Source organism: Alligator mississippiensis, chromosome 11, assembly GCF_030867095.1.
Source record: "Alligator mississippiensis isolate rAllMis1 chromosome 11, rAllMis1, whole genome shotgun sequence".
In the NCBI taxonomy this organism is placed as follows: domain Eukaryota; kingdom Metazoa; phylum Chordata; order Crocodylia; family Alligatoridae; genus Alligator; species Alligator mississippiensis.
In genome coordinates, this window is record NC_081834.1 from 41,324,190 (window position 1) to 41,342,274 (window position 18,085).

Below are 18,085 nucleotides of genomic sequence, written 5' to 3' on the forward strand. Positions count from 1 at the left end.
TAGGTGATTGCACCACCTCTGAAGGGAGTTTATTTCACAGTCTGGACACCCTAAATGTGAAGAAGTTTTCCCTAGTGTTAATCCTGAAATGGCCTTCCAGGAGTCAATGGCTGTTACTCCTGGTTTTCCCCAATGGTGCCCTGGTGAACAGTTGTTCACCAAGCCCTTGATGTAGTGGTAAGCTACTACCAAGTTCTCCCTCAGCCTTCTCTTTTTTAGGCTGAAGAGTCCCAGGTCCCTCAGCCTTTCCCCATATGGTTTGCTATGCAAGTCTCTGGAGTTTCTCAAGCTTTTCCACATCCTTGTTGAAGTGCAGCACCCAGAACTGGACGCAGTACTCCAGCTGCAGTCTCACTAGTGCTGAGTACAGTGGAAGAATCACTTTCTTGATTTTGCTTGAGATACATCGGTTGATGCATGCCAGAGTACTATTTGTCCTGTTGGCTACAGTATCACATTGATGGCTCATGTTAATACTATGGTCTATTATTACCCCAAATCCCTTTCAGTTGTGGTGCTAGTCAGTTTGGCACCACCATGCCTGTAATTATGTTGGGGATTGTTCGTCCCCAGATGGAGCACTTTACACTTCGCAATGTTGAACTTCATCTGGTTCTGATCTGCCCAACCTGCCAGCCTGTCTAGGTCCACCTGTATCTGCATTCCGTCTTCAAGCGTGACCATGCTTCCCCATAACCTGGTGTCATCTGCAACTATGGCCAGTGAGCCCCTCATCCCCACATCCAAATAACTGATAAAGATATTGAAAAGCACTGGACCAAGCACTGACCCCTGAGGGACACCACTGGCCACTTCTTGCCAGGATGACACAGATCTGTTCATTAGAACTCTCTGGGTTCTACCCCGCAGCCAGATTCCTGCCCACCTAAATGTCGAGCAGTTAAGCCTGCAATCCTCCAATTTTCCAATGTGAACATCATGGGATACTAGATCAAAAGCCTTTTGGAAATCTAGGTACACAAGGTTGACCTCTTCTCTCTTATCCAGGTGGCAAGTTACCTGGTCATAGAAGGAGATGAGATTGGTAAGACAAGACCTCTCCACAATGAAGCCATGCTGGCTGTCATTCAGAATCCTTCCTTCTGCAAGCGTATCGCACAACAACTCCTTGATGAATTTTTCTAGTATTTTCCCTAGGATAGAAGTTAGGCTAATTGCTCTATAGTTGCCCAGGTCCTCTCTCCTCCCCTTCCTGAAGATGAGCACAACACTGGCCTTCTTCCAGTCTTCAGGGACCTCCCCTGAGCACCACAAGTTTTGGAAGAGTTTTGCCAGAGGTCCTGCAATGGCTTTGGTCAGTTCCTTCAGCACTCTCGGATGAAGTTCATCCAGTCCTGCTGACTTATAAATGTCTAACTTTTCTAACTAATCACGCGCCAGCTCAATGTCAACAGTAGGAAGGTGGTCATTCCCACCATGCCCATTCTGAACCTTATCTAGTATTATTTTCCTCTTATTCCGGTGAAATACCAAAGCAAAGTAGTCATTCAGGAGCTCGGTTTTCTCCTGAGTGTCAGTAACCAGCTGTCCTGAGTTGTTAAGCAATGGCCCCATGCTTCCATTTTTTTCCTCCTGTTTCCTACATACTTAAAGAAGGACTTCCTATTGTCCTTGATTTCTGTTGCTAGTTTAAATTCAGTTGCCACGTTAGCCTTTCTAATCTGCTCCCTAAAAGTGTGGGCCATTGTTGTATAGTCCTCCTTGGGGGCTGTTTCACGCTTCCATTGTTTGTATGCCTCTTTCTTTTTCAAGAGGACCATGATATCCCTATTAAGTCAATAGGGCTTGCCAGTCCTTCTGTTACCTTTCCTCCACATGGGAATGGACTTCTCTTTTACTTCAAAGATTGTGTCCTTGAGAAACGATCACTCTTCATGCACTCCTTTCACCTTTGGCCCCTGGTCCCACAGTGCTTCGTATATTATTTCCCAGAGCCTGTTGACATTTTTTTTTTTTTTTAAGTCCAAAACTTCAACCCTGCTAGCTGATTTGCCTGCCTTGTGACGGTTTCATGGTCACTGTTACCCAGGCTACCCTCTATATTCAAGTTGCTCACCAGATCATCTCCTTTGGCCAAGACCAAGTCTAAGAGAGTGTTATCTCTGGTTGCCCCGTGCACTTCCTGAGTAAGGTAAAGCTGTTTGATACAGGTCAGGAAGCAATGTGACTGATCTGACTTAAGCGTTCCTCCCAAGAGATGTCTGAGTAATTGAAGTCACCCCTGACTACCATGTCCCATGTACAGGTGCATCTTCATATGATTTAGGATCAGTACACATTCAAACATCACCAGAAAGACACAACAGATGCCTGTTGCATTTACATCAAGATGTCTTACAGATACTAAGCAATGCTATGCTCAAGTGGAAAAAGAAGCCTTGGTGATGCTGGGGCCTGTGAACTACTCAGCTCTGACTTGTTTGGTCTTTCTTAAGAGATGTGGAGTGATAACAAATCCCTGGGCCTTCAGACTTACTAGAGAGGAGCAGAGGTCTATATTAGGACAGCTCTGGAAAGGGGGCTGATTACAACACACAAGATGGACTATGTGTGTCTCTGCTTCACTTACACCACACTAATGAAAGTGTACCTTCCATATTGCTGCACCCTCTAGCAACTGGTGCCTTTGACAAAGGGGTGCTGTGTGGGGGCCTGTGGACAGATGGGGGTCTGGGTGACTTCCAACCAGGGGGGATGTGTCCCTGGGACAGGTTCCCCATTGCAGGGTGCTCTACTACACAGCGCAGAAGGTCGGGAATCCTTGTTGTAGCTGAACTTGGCAATTGCTGGCCTCATTCCAGGAAATCTCATCCCAATCAACATTGACTCCGCTTCATATGGAAAATATCTGTGAAGGCTCGGTTCTGTGTCTGCTGCCTGGATGAAGCAGGAAAACTCAGAACCTGGGGAAGACGTGGAGATGGAGAACCGCCAGGCACAGTCATGTAGGGAAGAGGAATCAGTTTCTTCAGATCTGTGTCACATTTTGCTCCCCAGGACAGGGGAGGGGCTCCTCCTCCTGTCTGTCAGCCAAGACAGTGGTTTATGGCTGTGCTTTTCCTAAGAGCTGTTTCTTTCCTTCCTTCCTGATCAACACAACGATACAGCAATTCTGTGTGCCCTTTGCTCTTTGTCCTCTGGCCTTAATTGCCAGTCGAGCAAAAACACTTTCACTTTTAACTAAAGACACTGCAGCTACACCCTGGGAGGTCAAACTGACACTGGAGCCTGTGATGAGATGGTTTCTGCCCTAGAACAAAAAATGAAATGACTCATAACAGATGGACCATCAAGATTAAATGAAGGACCATCAGGATTAAAGACTTCCAGGGACAATAAAAAGGCAAGAGTAAATGACTTTCAACAGTAATCAGCGCACAACTACTGCCATGCTCTGGGCTTCAGCTTTAGCTAAGGCTCCAAAAAGAATATATCTGCATTATCATAGTGGGGAGCATCTTGTTGTCTGTCCTAACTGAATTGGTTTAGGCAACACTCCCTCAGGGTCTCATCCCACAGCCACCACTGAACAGTGCTCCTGGGAACAGCTCTATTGACAGTAATGGCAGCACCGACCTGAGGATTGTGGAGCTCTCCGGGGAATGCTTCAGCATCAGGGACTTAGCGCTTTCCCTGCTGGGAACAGAACAGTCTCAATGTGGCTGAACTCAGTTCTTACCTCCAAAAACACTGTTGCTGCCTGCGCACAAAATGTTACAGGATTCACCATGGAAAGTACCAAAGATGACTCCACTGGCTTTGCCGGTCTGGGGTTCTTCTAAGATCCAGTACTTCCAGACTCATACAATCCCTGCTGGGCCAGCTGCGCCCAGTATTGGGAGGAGTCAGATACCAATATCCCTTGCCCTTCAAAGCAGAGACCTTTGCTCAAAGAAACCCCAGGCAGAGCTGGGAGTTGGCATTTATTGGAGAACAGATCCATGGCTGAGTATGCAAGCAGGCAAAGGAGCAGGAGGGGAGTGTTCATGAAAGGAACAAGGGGAGGCTCTGAAACTCTTGTGGAGCTGACTGTGGCTGAGAGGTGCGACTTGCAGATCGTCCCTCTCTCACACTGTGGTTCCTGCTGAGGGGGCTGCCCAGGAGCACAAGGTAATGAACTGCTTGCTTTTCTCAGACTGCACAGCTATGGGGTTTTTTTGTTTGTTTTTTTACATTTCTCCTTAATTCTGTAGGTCTCTTTAACCAGTGCCATAAGTTATTCACTCATCCAAAAATATTCTTTCCCTGGTAGAGATTGCATGCACACATGCAAGGAAATGACACAGGAGAGATGGATATTTTTCTTGGATCACAGTTTCAGACCATTTGTATGATAACCCCCTTTTTTTTTTGCACAGATGAGGGGAGTTTACCCAGGGAAACACACATGATACATGTGTTATATATTAGTACACATTAGTGAAGGGGCTGGTAATGAGTACATTGCAGGGGTAGTTTTCTAAAATGTGCTAAAAATTTAGCATGAGGCTGATATTGGCTCACTATTCTTAGCTGGTTATTTGTGGTGTTCATTTCTCTTTTGTACTTCCCTGATCCTAACAGAAAACCCTTTAAAAAAATCAATTTAATATTTATGTGAGACAGCTCTTCAAAATCATGATGATATAATTTTTATACCCATTTTTACTAGATGTGATGTTAAATGCAGTTATTCACATAGGGAGGAAGGCAAGAGATGGCTGTAGCAAAATGTGTCCATGGCTGATCAATTGCTTATAAATAGGCCATTTCACTGCCCATCAAGAAATGTTACTCCTGAAAACAGTTGGAGCATCTGTCCTGCATCCCTTCTTCCGCTGTTCAGACCTCTTTGACTAAGGAACTAGGTTTGACTGAGTGCAGGTGACATGACGGGGTAAATCCTGTTTCACTTTTATGCACCCACATAACTGCCCAATGGCCATTTTGAAATGTACCTGGGTCTGGATTCTCGTTCCATGTTCATCACAGTAAACTTGCCCAGGTAGGTGTGTATGTGCAAAAAGTGAAGTGAAGGGTGAGGAAGGCCATCAAGCCTTTTAACCCCGAACAGCCTAGTGGTTAGGACACTTGTCAAGATGTTACATTCAATTTTAACTCTGGTTGAGAGTGCAATGGATGATATAGTGACACCAATTCCAGTCACAACTCAAAAGCTTTATTAGGATATTCAAGAGCAAAGACTTATATAATTCTTTAAAGATAATGCTTATGTAGCCTCAGATTCAGGGAAGAAAACAGGTCCACTGGCCTGGCTTCTGTTTCCCTGGGGACTTGAGTTGGTTTGCTGAGCCTTGGAGAAGTTCAAATTTAAAAGTCCAAAACTAGAAGTCCAAATTTCCTTCCAGCCTGTGCCCAATATTTATAGATGGCTGGTCCCAAAATCCTAAGGAACCCTGTCTAATAAGATTTAACTAGATTTTTTGTGGACGCTGAAGGTGTCAATTAGGCCTGTGCAAAGCAGCTAGTATTTGCTTCACATTCGGCTGATTTGGGGAACGGTGATTCACTTCAGTGATTCGAATCACAGTCCCGAATTGATTAGGCCAAATCTGATTCAGAGATTCAGCTGCTGCCAAATTTCTGAATCACATAGGCCCATCCCCTGCCCGCTCTCCCAGCCCCAGCAATGGCTGCCCTGCCCGCACCAGCTCCCAGCACTTGGGAATAAAAAGCCCCAACTCAGCAGGTGCTGCCAGGTGGGGGGTGATCCCCGCTGCCCCCACTGCCCTGTGCTGCGTGAGGGGCTCTGCTCAAGCGCCCCCATGAAGCCCTGAGGCTGCTGCAAGAACCGGTGAATTCAGGGGGTTTTTTTCCTTAAAGGGCCAGAGCTGGGGTGGTGGGGGGCATCCATGGGGGACAGGGACTGGGAGAGCGGGAGTTGGGGGGCTAATGGAAGAGCCCCCCATGTAGCATGGGGAAGTGGGGGGCAGCAGGGATTGCCCCCCGCCTGGCAGCACCTGGTGAGTCAGGGCTTTTTTTTAAAGTCCTGAGAGCTGGGGCGGGTAGGGCAGCCCCAGCTGGGGATGGGGCCTGGCAGGTGTCCCTCCCCTACCCGCTCCTCCAGCCCTCTATTTGCCATCTCTGAGTCTGGCTCCAGCTCCCTGCTGCAGAGGGCAGGGATTTCCCGAATCATCAAAGCTCTCTGAATCTTTTCTGAAAATTCAGAGAGCTTCAAATTGATTTGAATCTTTTTATTGGTCCCCTGATTCGATTCAGATTTGGAGATTTGGCCACCAAAGTGGGCTGAATCTCCTCCAGATCGAATTAGCACCCGAAGTGTCGCACAGCCCTAGTGTCAATTAGTTGAGATTTGCATCCTTGGGAAAGCAGAGAGGATTCCTCACCTCCTTTCACTTTCTATCCTTGAATGCTGTTACCACTGGTCTGTTACCTCTCCACTTGAATTTATGGTTTGACAAGGTGGCTTTGTTTTTACAACTTATCTAAAAATTTAACAGAAATAAATCTGTTAGACAAAATAACATTCAATACATTTGGTTACAGTAATTACTACTTCTAATTATTTTAAGATGAAGCTTTGATATCAAGCACTGGGATTATTTGATGCGTGGTTCTTCTTTATAGTTTTTCTTATTAGACTTTGTGCTGTTTGATTGTGCCCAATTAAACATATGAATGGCTTTCTTCTTGCTTTGCTGATTTAGCTAGCTGTTGCATCTGCAAATTCATGCTATGGTCACTCAGGCAGGGCTGGGCCAGACTTTCTCAGTTTACACCCAAGTCTCTTGAAAACAGACAAGCCTGGCAACAGCACATAGCGTTGCCTTATGATGGGAGCGAGAGACCCAGATTCTAGGTCACCCACAGCAAAAAGGGGATATGAATCTGCATCTCCTTTTATGCAACCAAGTGCACTAATGACCAGGGCACAGGTTAGGCATTTCCCAGTGCCCTGTAAAACCTTCCTCTTCAAGTACACACACACATACTTGAAAAACTGCAATAAATTTTAATTCCTTTTTGAGACTGGTGCAGGCAGTGTGACAGCTGGTTAAGCAGAGACCATTGAACACAAAAGCCCCATGGGATAATCCTGTCTAGCTGCACATCCACCAGGCTTAGAAGTGTATTTTACAACCTCTGCTTCAAGGACACAACCCCCCTTCCAAATTGGGAAGTGTGGAGGATCTCCAAGGAATCATCCCAAGGCGAGGCACAAAGCTCATTTCGGGCATACGAGTGATTTCAGCCCTCAGTGCTTAGCTAGCAGGACCAAACATTAACAGCTGTGCCTTTGAGCAGTGTAAAGGGGTGGTGGTGGTGGTGGTAGAATTCTCTCAACCAAGAGAAAGGGGATCTGAGAAGTCTCTTTTTAGCAAATGGAGAGGGACAGTGTGGACACAAGTTGGTCTGCAGGAGAGAAGTGGGTATTACAATAGAGGCACTGATTATTGCCACCAACCTGGGATTCACCTTTTCTTTGCATGTGTCACACAAGCATTCCCCACCCAGGCTGTCCTCCCTGCATAACCTGCTTTCTTTCTGTCTCCCTCTCCGTATGGCTTTCACTAAACTTTACATACTTTTCATGTTCTCTCCATATTCAGAATAGACAGGAGTGACTAGAAGTTCCCTGAGGACACCAGCAGCCATGGCCTTGCCAAGACCAGGGCAGGATATCCAAGAGGAAATCAAATGTCCCATCTGCCTGGAGTATCTGACAGACCCAGTAACACTAGAGTGTGGACACAACTTCTGCCGAGCTTGTATCGGTGATTACTGTGAGAAATGGGAAGAACATGAATCTTTGGAGTGTCCTGTCTGCAGGGCCAAGATCCAAAAAGGGAATCTCCGTCCAAACTGGCAGCTGGCAAATGTAGTAGAAGGCATTAAACACTTGGAGTTTGTTCCTGGAGTGGAGGATCTGTGTGTGAGCCACAAGAAGGAACTCAGTCTGTTCTGCGAGGAGGATGGGGCAGCCGTGTGTGTGGTTTGTGAGAGATCCCCGGAGCACAGTTCTCACAAGGTGCTGCTCATTGAGAAGGCTTCCCAGAAATACAAGGTAGGAAGCACTCTGGTTTCATCTACTTCAAACCATTCCTCATTAGATCAGAGTTTCACAGATTCTCTGAGCTATGTGTACTTCCAGATGTCCCAGCTTCTTCCCTCTCCCCCAGCAGAGGCTGGTCCCAGCAATTATCCTGGTGTATGCTGTGAGTCCCTCTGGGCTGACACAGGATGCTCTAGCTCCTAGGATTGCCCTGGCCAGCAGCAGTGCACTGCAGGGGATACAGAGTTGCCCCTGGAGGTTCACACAAGGCATTTTCTCCCTTCGGAGGATGAATTAAAACATGTCCCTGCTGTTACCAAACCAGGGCTGGAGAGAAGGAGCCTGGAACAGACCAGAGATGTCCGTACAAGGCACTGAGAATGAAAAGCCTTGACTACCACCAGAGGCAAATTGATAAATGGGCCATCAGCATCTATGCCCAGGGCTACAGCTGTTTAGATGCAACCACCATTAGTTTTCTGCAGGCACAGATTAGGCAGAGCAGTCAGGACAGGCAGCACTTTGTTGGCTCCTGGAAGAGCTCTGCCATCATTGCCATAGAGAATACAACACTGGACTTGTCCTACAGGGTTTTTCCACACCTTTTTCATTCTTGGTTAAACTGTTATGTAACATGTGCTGGCACACTAGGGCCATGTGATGCGCTACATTTTGGGTCCTCAGGGTACCAGTAGCCCTGGGAGCCCCTCAGGCAGACTGCTGACCGAGATGTCCCATGGAGAGGTGTGTACCTCACCCTCACAGCCCAGGAATTTGTGCTGAATCCAATGAACACATTATTCTTTATTATACACAGCAAATTTATATACAGAAAAAATAAACAAAAATATAATAACAATAGTTAATAATACAACTAAAAATTTAGATAAAATTTACAACTTCAACAATAGTTGGATAATTCCAGCACACTGGGTGGTCCCACTTGTAATAAACAACCTCAATAATTAAATTCACCTTGTTATAACCCTTTAAAACAGTCCTCTCCCCCTCCCTCCCATAACCCAGTTGATTTCTTTCTAGTCATAATCCACTTCCCATAACAATAAATGGCAACACAGCTACAACTATGATCCACCACTTGATGGCAGAGGTGAGGCTTCTGCTGTTCTGGGGGAAATGGTCTCCTCTAATTCCTCCTGGTAACACAGCTACTGCAGACAATAGCCTCCCTGTTGTTTCCTTTGGCTGATTGTTCTCTTAAGAAGTTTCCTCCTGAAAATATACTTTTTGCAAACACTACTGATTAGGTGTCCCCTCACACACCCATCCTGGATTATTTTCTGTCTACCTACTCCCTCTCAGAGCTGTCACCCCCTCCCAGCACACCCACCTGTAGACAGGGATGTCCCTCTGCAGGTCTCTGACTCTGCAGCTAGAGCCTTCCAGGCTCAGATTTCTCCCCAGCCAGACACACTCATAGCCTGGTCATTAACCCTTTAAGGGCTTGGCTGCTTCTTCCAGCCCCTGTAAGCCTACCAGCCTTGCTTACCAATCCATCCCCACACATACTCTGGCACCTGTGTCCTTGGTTGCACAGCTCCGAACTTGGTAGGGAATCAGCTTCTTATGGGATGACACAGGCTCTCCTCCATCCTGATGTCTTCTCTGTGGGCAAGTTTCAGCTTGATCTCCCCTGGCTTGGGCTGAGTCTGCGCCCCCCTCTCTCTAGGGCTGGAGTCTGTTTTTCCCAGCTTCTCTTTGTCTTTTCCCTTTTTTCCCCTCTTTTCCCTCCCTCAGCTTTTACAGCTCAGTAGCAGTCAATCAGAGCTGCCAGTTTGCAGTGTGGGCTCTGGTCACAATTCAAAAGCTTCAATAAAAAGCACGCACTGTGCACTGCATACCCTTCTTCTAGTAAAGTGTATGCACCCTCTGCAAAGTTTTGCTGCCTTTCTCTTGCAGAGCTGTTAAGCACAGCTCACCCACTTGGCTTGCAGCCAGGCAAGCTTTGCAGCTGTTACAGTTAATATTGGCCATTTCCTGTCATCAGTGGATGCAGGGAAGTTATCTTTAGGCTCTATGTCAGGGGTGGGCAAAATACAGTCCATGGGCCGGATCTGGCCCATGAGGCCATTCTAGCAGGGCCCACACCCATGTCCCAGGGCCAGTGCCAGCAGGGCCCAGAGCAGGATGGCAGGGGTACAGGGTCCCAGCTGGCAGGGGCTCTATGGAGCTGTGCCAGCTCCTTCCTCTCCCTGCTGGTGCAGCCCAGCCTGACTCCACAGACCCCTGCCAGCCTGTATCCCACTCTGGTTCCCACTGGTGCTGGCCCTGGGACATTGGTCCCAAGACACTGGGACAATGGTCCCAAGATGGTGACCAGGGGGCAGGGCACCTGTCAAGGGGCGGGGCACCTGTCAAGGGGCGGGGCTACCCATATGGCCCTCGACTGCTTGCCACAGTTTGGTAAGTGGCCTTCCGTCTGAAATAATTGCCCTCCCCTTTCTGTGTTCTTTAGCCATTTCATTGAGGGCGTGTTAGAGAGAGAACTACAGGCATGCACCAGCAAGTGAGGGCATACGGCATTAGAGTTGCTTCCCTCTTCCTTCTTCCTTCACTAATGCACGGAAGGGAGTGCCCAGCCTATCTCTGCATTGCTTCTTATAAAGGATTTTGGACTAGCCATTCAATGTGCTGTGTTTGTGCTTTTCTCCATAATTCCCTCATCTTTGCCAGTGGTGCAGAGAGGGCAGGGTGAGAAAGACACCAGCCACCTCATCCCCGCCCCACCCCTCTGCACCCTGCACCCCCTAGAGGTTTGCTGTGGGATGCACAACTTTTCCCAAGGCAGCAGAGGGGTCTGAATGGGGTATCAGGAGCAGCGCCGTGGGCAGTCTGTGTCACAGTCTCTCCTTCAGTTCAACTGCCCAGCCCATGCTGCTAAGAGATGAGCAGTTGCACGTGCAGGTGCCGCTCAAGTGAGAAGAGCTAGTTCTTTTCCCTCTCCCCACACTCTCCTCATCCAGCCCTGCTCTCCTGTGGTCAGCACAATCCCTGCTTTTCTGGGCCCAGCCCTGGGAGCTCAAAGAGCTTGTTATGCTTCTGAACCCCACACTATTATCTGTAGGTGAACTGTATTCTCCTCCCCCTGGAAGCCTTTATGAGACATGATAGAATATTTTTTAGTGTATGGCTCCAGGGGACACAATTCTGGACTCTGAGTTTTGATATTACTTGGGAATTGTTTTTTGAATATAGAGGACAGAACTTTTTTTAATAACACAGGAATGACCAGGCCTCCCTGATTGGTCACAAAGACCAGAGAGTTGTTAGATACTTGCTTCTATTTTACTGTAATTTATTCCAAGTCGTCTGCTCTCCAAGGCTGCAGATCAGAGTTCCCAGTGATTTAGATGCAGTAATTGCAGTGTCCTTTGATGTATTGTGCATTAACTATTATATCTGGCACTGTTTCTTCACTTATTGCTATACTGTTACTTCCTAGGGACCACGTTTGCTTTAGTTGTGTTTCCTGTTCAAGACAATAGTTACCAGTCCTGTAAGCTGTGTGTTGCACTCTTTCCTGAGCTAGTCTCATCTCCCCACTGCTGTGGAGCCATAAAACATAACATACCCTTCCCTTTCCCAGTTCCAGAATCAAATACACCCCAATCTAGTGTTGTGTTGGGATCAGCATCCCCCATCTGCTGACACCTGTCAATGGGAAGGGTCTGGACTCTGTAGGATGCTGCTTGCTGTAGTTGCTGCTGCATGTGGGACCCTAAACCTACAGGAGATGGTGTCACCCTTTGCTCTTCGATCTCCCTGGACTCCAGAGCCAGCAGGAGCTGGGGATACAGGAGATGGAGCAGTGTCTGGTAACTGGCCCTGCTCATGTCTGACGCTCACTTCATTCCAGCCATGGGCAATAGCTCATCCCTTGAGTACAACAATTTATGGATGGAGCCAACTGCCACCTAGTCTAGGCCTTCCTTTTGGCTTTTATATAGGCCAGCATTATTCATTTGAATATCACTGAATCAGGAACTCAGCAGGGTCAGCAGGACAAGGCACATGAGGACTGTCCAAAAACAATGTGAAAGCCCTTAAAATCACGGCAGGGGAGGCATCTTGGTTGTGTGTGGGGAAAACATCCAAGTCTCTCTATCCCCCCCCCCCCCAAAAAAAAAAAACCCTCACTCAAGGCATTTTCCATCCCCCAGGAGCAAATTCAGGATGAACTGGAGTTCCTGAGGGAAGAGAGAAAAAGGCTTGAAGGCCTGAGAGTGAGTGAGAGTCAGAAACAGCAGGAATATCAGGTCAGTGCTCCTGGCAGGGGTGGATTAATGCACAGGACTGTGGGGCACGGGCCCAGGTGCCCCTACCATTCACTGGCCTTCTGGGGTGCCAGGGGGAGCATGGCCCAGGCAGGCATCCGGGGCAGACAGCGTGTGCTTCTCCCCTCTGACCGGGCCAGACTAAAGACTAGAGGGTAGGCATAAGGCTCTGTGCGAGTGGTGGTGGCTTCCTGAGCCCATCTGTTGCTAGGAGGCCCCATGGGCAGCCTCGCTGCCACTCTGCCATCTGCACATGGCCACTGGACCAGAGCTGCTGGGACAAGACGGGATGGGACAGAGGAGCAGGTGGGCAGCTGGGGGCAGCGTGGAGCCCATACCTACCCCAGGATGGCCCCAGACCCACCCCAGGCCTATCCGACAGAGCTGGGGGACCATAGCCCCGGCTGCATGACACCCAAGCAGAGGGGCCAGGCTGGATCTAACACTTTCAGTCATCAGTCTCACAAAGCCTTGCTCTGTGTTGCCTGACTCTCCCCAAAGCTCCTGAGCCCCTACCCTCACTTCTTGCTGTTCATTGAAGGAAATGACAAAGGCCGAGAGGCAGAAGGTGGTGTCTGAATTTAAGCGACTGCACCAGATGCTCGAGAAACAGGAGCAACTCCTGCTGGCCCGGCTGGCAGAGCTAGAGAGGGAGATTGAGAAGAGTCAGGAGGAAACTGTCACCAGACTCTCTGACAAGATTTCCCATCTCAACTGCCTGATTAGGGAGATGGAGAGCAAGTGCCAGCAGCAGTCAAGGTATCTGCTGCAGGTGAGGCACATTAATCTCCACCTCCCCCCGCTTCCCTCCCCTGCCCGCACAGGAAAAGGGGAAGAGCTGAATGGTGGTCCTTGGGGAGGGGGTTGTAATGGGAAAATATTTACCTAGATGCTGGTGTGTCACACTCAGGCAGTCAGGCACCTGCCCCTGGAACAGGAAAGACCCCAGTTGTGGCAGGTGGCACTGAGCTCTCTCTTCCCTCTTTCTCTCTCCCCTCCAGGACATCAAAAGCACATTGAGCAGGTAGGTGGCCCCTTCTCACTCCCAAGGGTGGTCAGGGGCCTGGACACTGTGATATGGCCACATCTCCCTGGAGCATCACAGCACTGCATGAGGGCAGATTTAACTTGTTAGAATACAAACCTTTGATAATGTTCCATCCTGAGATCATTTAATACAAACTCTGAGATTCTCCCTTGGGTGGGAAGGATCCTGTCTCATCCCAAGAAGCGTTATGGACAGTTCAGAGCTGCAAAACATTAATCCCCACTCTGACGGGAGCCAGTGCTGTTACTGTCTGTGCTGCCTCTGTCCCGAGGCTGAGGGAGAAGGAGGGAATCAATCTTCAGGTCTGTCCAGCTAGTAAAGGCTGCTACCACGGAGCTGAGTTACAGAAAAAAATGGAATGACACTGAATTGTTTTTTCCCAGGTGCAAGAAGGAGCAATTTCAGCTTCTAGGAGGGATTTCCCCCGAGCTGCAAACCAGACTCAATAACTGGTCTGAATTAAACCTAAGGGAGACTTTTAGCCTGCTTCAAGGTACTGAGGAGGTATTTCATAGATTTCATAGACATTAGGTCTGGAAGGGACCTCAGAAGATCATCAGGTCCAGCCCCCTGCCCCAGGGGCAGGAAGTCAGCTGGGGTCACAGGATCCCAGCAAGATAAGCATCCAAACATTTCTTAAAAGAGTCCAGAGTAGGTGCTTGCACCACCTCTGGAGGGAGCCTGTTCCAGGCCTTGGGGGCTCGGACAGCAAAGAAGTTTTTCCTTACGTCCAGCCTAAAACGGTCTTGGAGGTGTTTGTGACCATTGTACCTTGTCATCTCTTGGAGCACTCTGGTGAACAGGCATTCCCCCAGATCCTGATGACACCCCTTATGTACTTGTAGGCTACCACCAGCTTATAAGTATATAATGTTGTTGGGAGATGAAAGGGATGTCCCCTTGTGTGTGGGGAGAAGACAAGCTCTGGGCACTTAGAATCCTGTTTCATGTCACACCCCAAGATGGCATGTACCCAGCCACATAAGGGTCATCTTTCGCATCTATGCACAGTTTGCCGTCCCATTCCACCTTCCACACAGCTACTGTGTGTACCCAGCTGGCTGTGTGCAAGCCAGTCAGCTCTGTGGCATCATGCAGAAGTAGCTAAACATGAATCCAACACTTAAAGCGCAGAAGAAAGTCTCCCAATCTGCACATTTTAGCCTAGTAGACTAGTGGTTATAGTGTTGACTTAGGAAGGAAAAGACGCATGGAGGGGATTGGACTGCATTTTTTCCCCACTTCCCATGATGCTAACCAAACCACTGGGACTCAAAGGTAACATGTGTCCCAGGCCAATCCCCAGCCCTCCTGTTAAAGCTTAACCCCTGCACCTTGTGTTTAACATTCATTGGATAAAAGGGACGCAGAGCAGAGGGGATGTTTCTTTCCCATTGGAGCCAGGCTGCAGGCTGACACCCGGGACCTGCTTTTTCCAAGAGCAGCGGACAGCTCACTGGGCAGTGCCCTTCAGATCTCTGTCTTCCTCCTGGCCCCACATAGTGGTGTGAGCATGGGACTGAAAAATCAGACAGAGGCAATTTCACACTACTGTAAGGTCCTCATCTCCTGCTGCCTGAGCAAATGCCTGACCTTCAGGGTTATCAGGATGAGACATGGGAAGTCCCTCCTCCAGGGCTGCTGCTAGACCTGCCCTGCTGGGCCACAGCCTTCTGCACATATTTGGTAGCCATGTGGACCCTTCTGTTTCCATACTACCTGGGAAATGGGATTGAAACCTGTGAGTAAGGGCCAAAAGCTGCAAATCTGTGACTGCCACATGGCTGTGTCAAGAGAAATAGGGTTCTGTCTTCCTTCTTTCTTTGATCCTGCCTCGCTTCTATCAGAGCAAGCAAATTAACACACAGGGCCGAGACAGGTACAGGGTGGATCAGACCAGGAGTAGAGGGAGTGCCCTGCATGAAGCTCAATCTATGGTGTTTTTTACCCTTTGGCCAACTCTTTTACTTCTCAGACAGTGGCAAGGTGTGTCCTGACTTCACCAACCATAGAATTAAGGAGTTTGTAAAGCACATCCCTGTTAGTGGCTACTTCACCAATATCCTTGTATACATCCTCTGTGACCATATTGTTTTTCCAGACAACCTGCAATCTTACCTGGAGAAGGGCTCATACTCCAAGGGTAAGTGCTAGTGAAGATCTGTTTGTATTCACAGAAAAGTACCACTGCAGCCCTTTGCTCCCCTCACATGAGAAACTCTCTCACAGTCCAGCACCGAATCCCCCTGTTTTGTGACCTAGGTGTTTGGGCTGGGATTTTCTTGCCTTGGCTTGTAGATTTACTGCCACATCTTTCCCCTTTCATCTGGGGCAGAGGATCTCCCTGGTACTAGGATAAGGAGCTGCAAGGCCACCTCTGCTCAGCCTCAGAGGCCCAGGACCGAGGCAGCTTCTGGGGCTTAGGACAGTCCTAGGCAGGATAGGGTTGCTGGGGAGGGTGACAGATAGGCCCTGAATGCCGCAGGGCTGAGCTCTGCCTTGATGCTATGACTCTCTCTCCCAGTGACGGTGACTCTGGATCCACACACGGCTCATCCCTGTCTTGTTCTTTCTGTGGATTGGAGAAGTGTGAGACGTGCAGACACACAGCAGCATCTGCCCAATAATCCTGAGAGATTTGACAGGCACTGTTGTGTGCTGGGCCGTGAAGGATTCACCTCGGGGAGACACTGCTGGGAGGTGGAGGTGCAGGAATGGGGATTCTGGGCCATGGGGGTTGCCAAAGAGTCTGTGAAGAGGAAGGGAAAGATCCACATTAGCCCTGAGGAAGGGATCTGGGCTGTGCAGCGTGAGCTTGGTCGGTTCCAGGCTCTCACGTCCTCTCATCCCACCCCCCTGTCCCTGCGCCGGGCACCCAATAGGGTGCGGGTGTGTCTGGACTATGCAGGGCGGCGGGTGTCTTTTCTCGATGGTGATACCAAGGACCCAATCTATGTCTTCCAGCCAGCCTCATTCAATGGGGACAGAATTCGGCCCTGGCTCTGCCTAGGTGGTGTTGAAGTTGAGCTCAGACTGTGTCACTGAAATGGGGATGGGCAGGGGAGATGTCCCACAGGGAATGATGGACTTGTCCACTCCAGCCTCCTGCTGTCTGTGACCCAGGGGGGATCCCTTCTCCCAGCCCTCATGGCTGCACCTCTGTCACTCTTGGAGCTGCAATGGATAACAGGGCACAGTCTGGATACACAGTCCCACTGCAGCAGGTGTCACCAGGCTGGTTTGTTGCTGCATGCTATAACTCTGGAGGACTCCAGCAAGGCTGACTGTGCAGTCCCTCTTTTCGGAAGCCCCTGCTGGGGAGTCTGTGCCCTCCCTCCCAGTCTATAGCAGCCCATAGGATCTCTGCAAAGCCCTGCAAAGTGCCCCTTGGCATCTTCTGGTCAGGGAGGCCCCTGCTGCAGGACATGTGTGTAGGGCTGTGTGGGGTAAGGAGCTGAGCCCTGACAGGAGCTGCCCATGGGGAACTGCTGACCTGGTTTGAATTTGGGTTGGTTTCAGTCTACATCCAAGGCTTCTGGGTAGGGGTTTTCAGATCCCATCAGTGCCCCAGATCCCATCAGGTGTAGTTGCCTCAGTCTCCTCTGTCAACAACAGCTCCACTGCACTGGACACTTGGACTATTGACAGAAGCAGAAATTTGAACAAACACCTTCACTTTTTATTTTTAAATGCCTTTGACTCCTTGGTGTTAAATTTCCCCTTTTTCTCCCTGCATCTTACTGCCCTGGTTCTGCCCCATGTTCTGGCTCACATGAGTAGGATGTTCTCTATAAGATGGACACCTCTTTTCTGTTCTTTGCTGCAGTCCTTGTACCTTAGTGACCCATCTAAAATGAACTTGAGTTAAAAATCTGGGTCACATTATTATTTACACAAGAGCCCATTTGCTCCCCACTAGCACCAGCTTGGAGTTGATTGGGATAGGAACTCCATCGGCCTTCACTGTATAGACCTTCCACAAAGCTTCAGAAATACATTAGGAGTACACATCCCACGAAAAGGCAGTGGGCTTCAAAATCAGATGGATGTTTCTGAAAATCTCAAGTTGGGTAGATAGGTGCATCAAATCTTTTCTTGTTCCGTAGCCCTATAGACTCAGGCTGATGCATTTCATGTTGCTGTAAGATAGGGATGGGCAATTATTTCGGCTGGAGGGCCATTTAATGAGTTTTCATGATCTGTCAAGAGCTGCACACAAAATCTTTAGAAGATATCATTTTAACAAATAATAGTTAAAAAACAAATCATGTACTAAAAATCAAACATTACTGTAACTTATTTTAATTTTATTTAAAAAAAATTTTGTCCTGTTTTGGTTTTTTGAGTGGTGTATTTATAAGTGATTGCAGAGTAGCTCAAAATAAAATCTTACTCTTGTCTATTGTGAGGTCAGGGTGAGATATGTGTGTGGATGGGTGGGGGGTGGGATGCCCTCATGCTAGGTCTCAGGAGGGAGAGAGGGAATGGGGTTCGTGCAGCAAAGCTTACCCAGGTGGTGCTGTGCCAGTGCATTCTGCTACCCCATGCATCCTGAGGCTGCCCCCATGGCACTCCACATGGGGCTGGGCCTCACCCACACCCATCTGGAGCATCCTTTGCCACAGTCCTGGCCCCAGCCTCGGTCCTGTCCTTGGTCAGCATGCACAGCTTCCTGGTGGGGCTGCTCCCTGTGCTGCTGCAGATACT

General features: G+C 48.8%; 1 protein-coding gene across 1 annotated transcript; it reads left to right on the top strand.

Moving 5' to 3' along the window:
* The first annotated feature begins 3,182 nt into the window (after positions 1-3,182).
* LOC102572884 (tripartite motif-containing protein 10) lies at positions 3,183-17,778 on the top strand. Its single transcript, XM_059714875.1, has 8 exons — positions 3,183-4,131; positions 7,593-8,047; positions 12,217-12,312; positions 12,872-13,102; positions 13,332-13,354; positions 13,762-13,871; positions 15,480-15,521; positions 15,903-17,778. Exons 2-8 carry the CDS (start codon positions 7,637-7,639, stop codon positions 16,421-16,423), a joined length of 1,434 nt encoding a protein of 477 aa, XP_059570858.1. The 5' UTR covers positions 3,183-4,131; positions 7,593-7,636; the 3' UTR covers positions 16,424-17,778.
* The last annotated feature ends 307 nt before the right edge of the window (positions 17,779-18,085 follow it).

What these genes read in the sequence shown, in the direction of transcription:
- LOC102572884 (XM_059714875.1), top strand. Translation starts at nt 7,637, where the DNA reads ATGGCCTTGCCAAGACCAGGGCAGGATATCCAAGAGGAAATCAAATGT. An exon ending in AGTCAAGGTATCTGCTGCAG is followed by an intron (nt 13,103 to 13,331) that starts GTGAGGCACATT and finishes TCTCCCCTCCAG; the next exon opens with GACATCAAAAGCACATTGAG. An exon ending in ATCAAAAGCACATTGAGCAG is followed by an intron (nt 13,355 to 13,761) that starts GTAGGTGGCCCC and finishes GTTTTTTCCCAG; the next exon opens with GTGCAAGAAGGAGCAATTTC.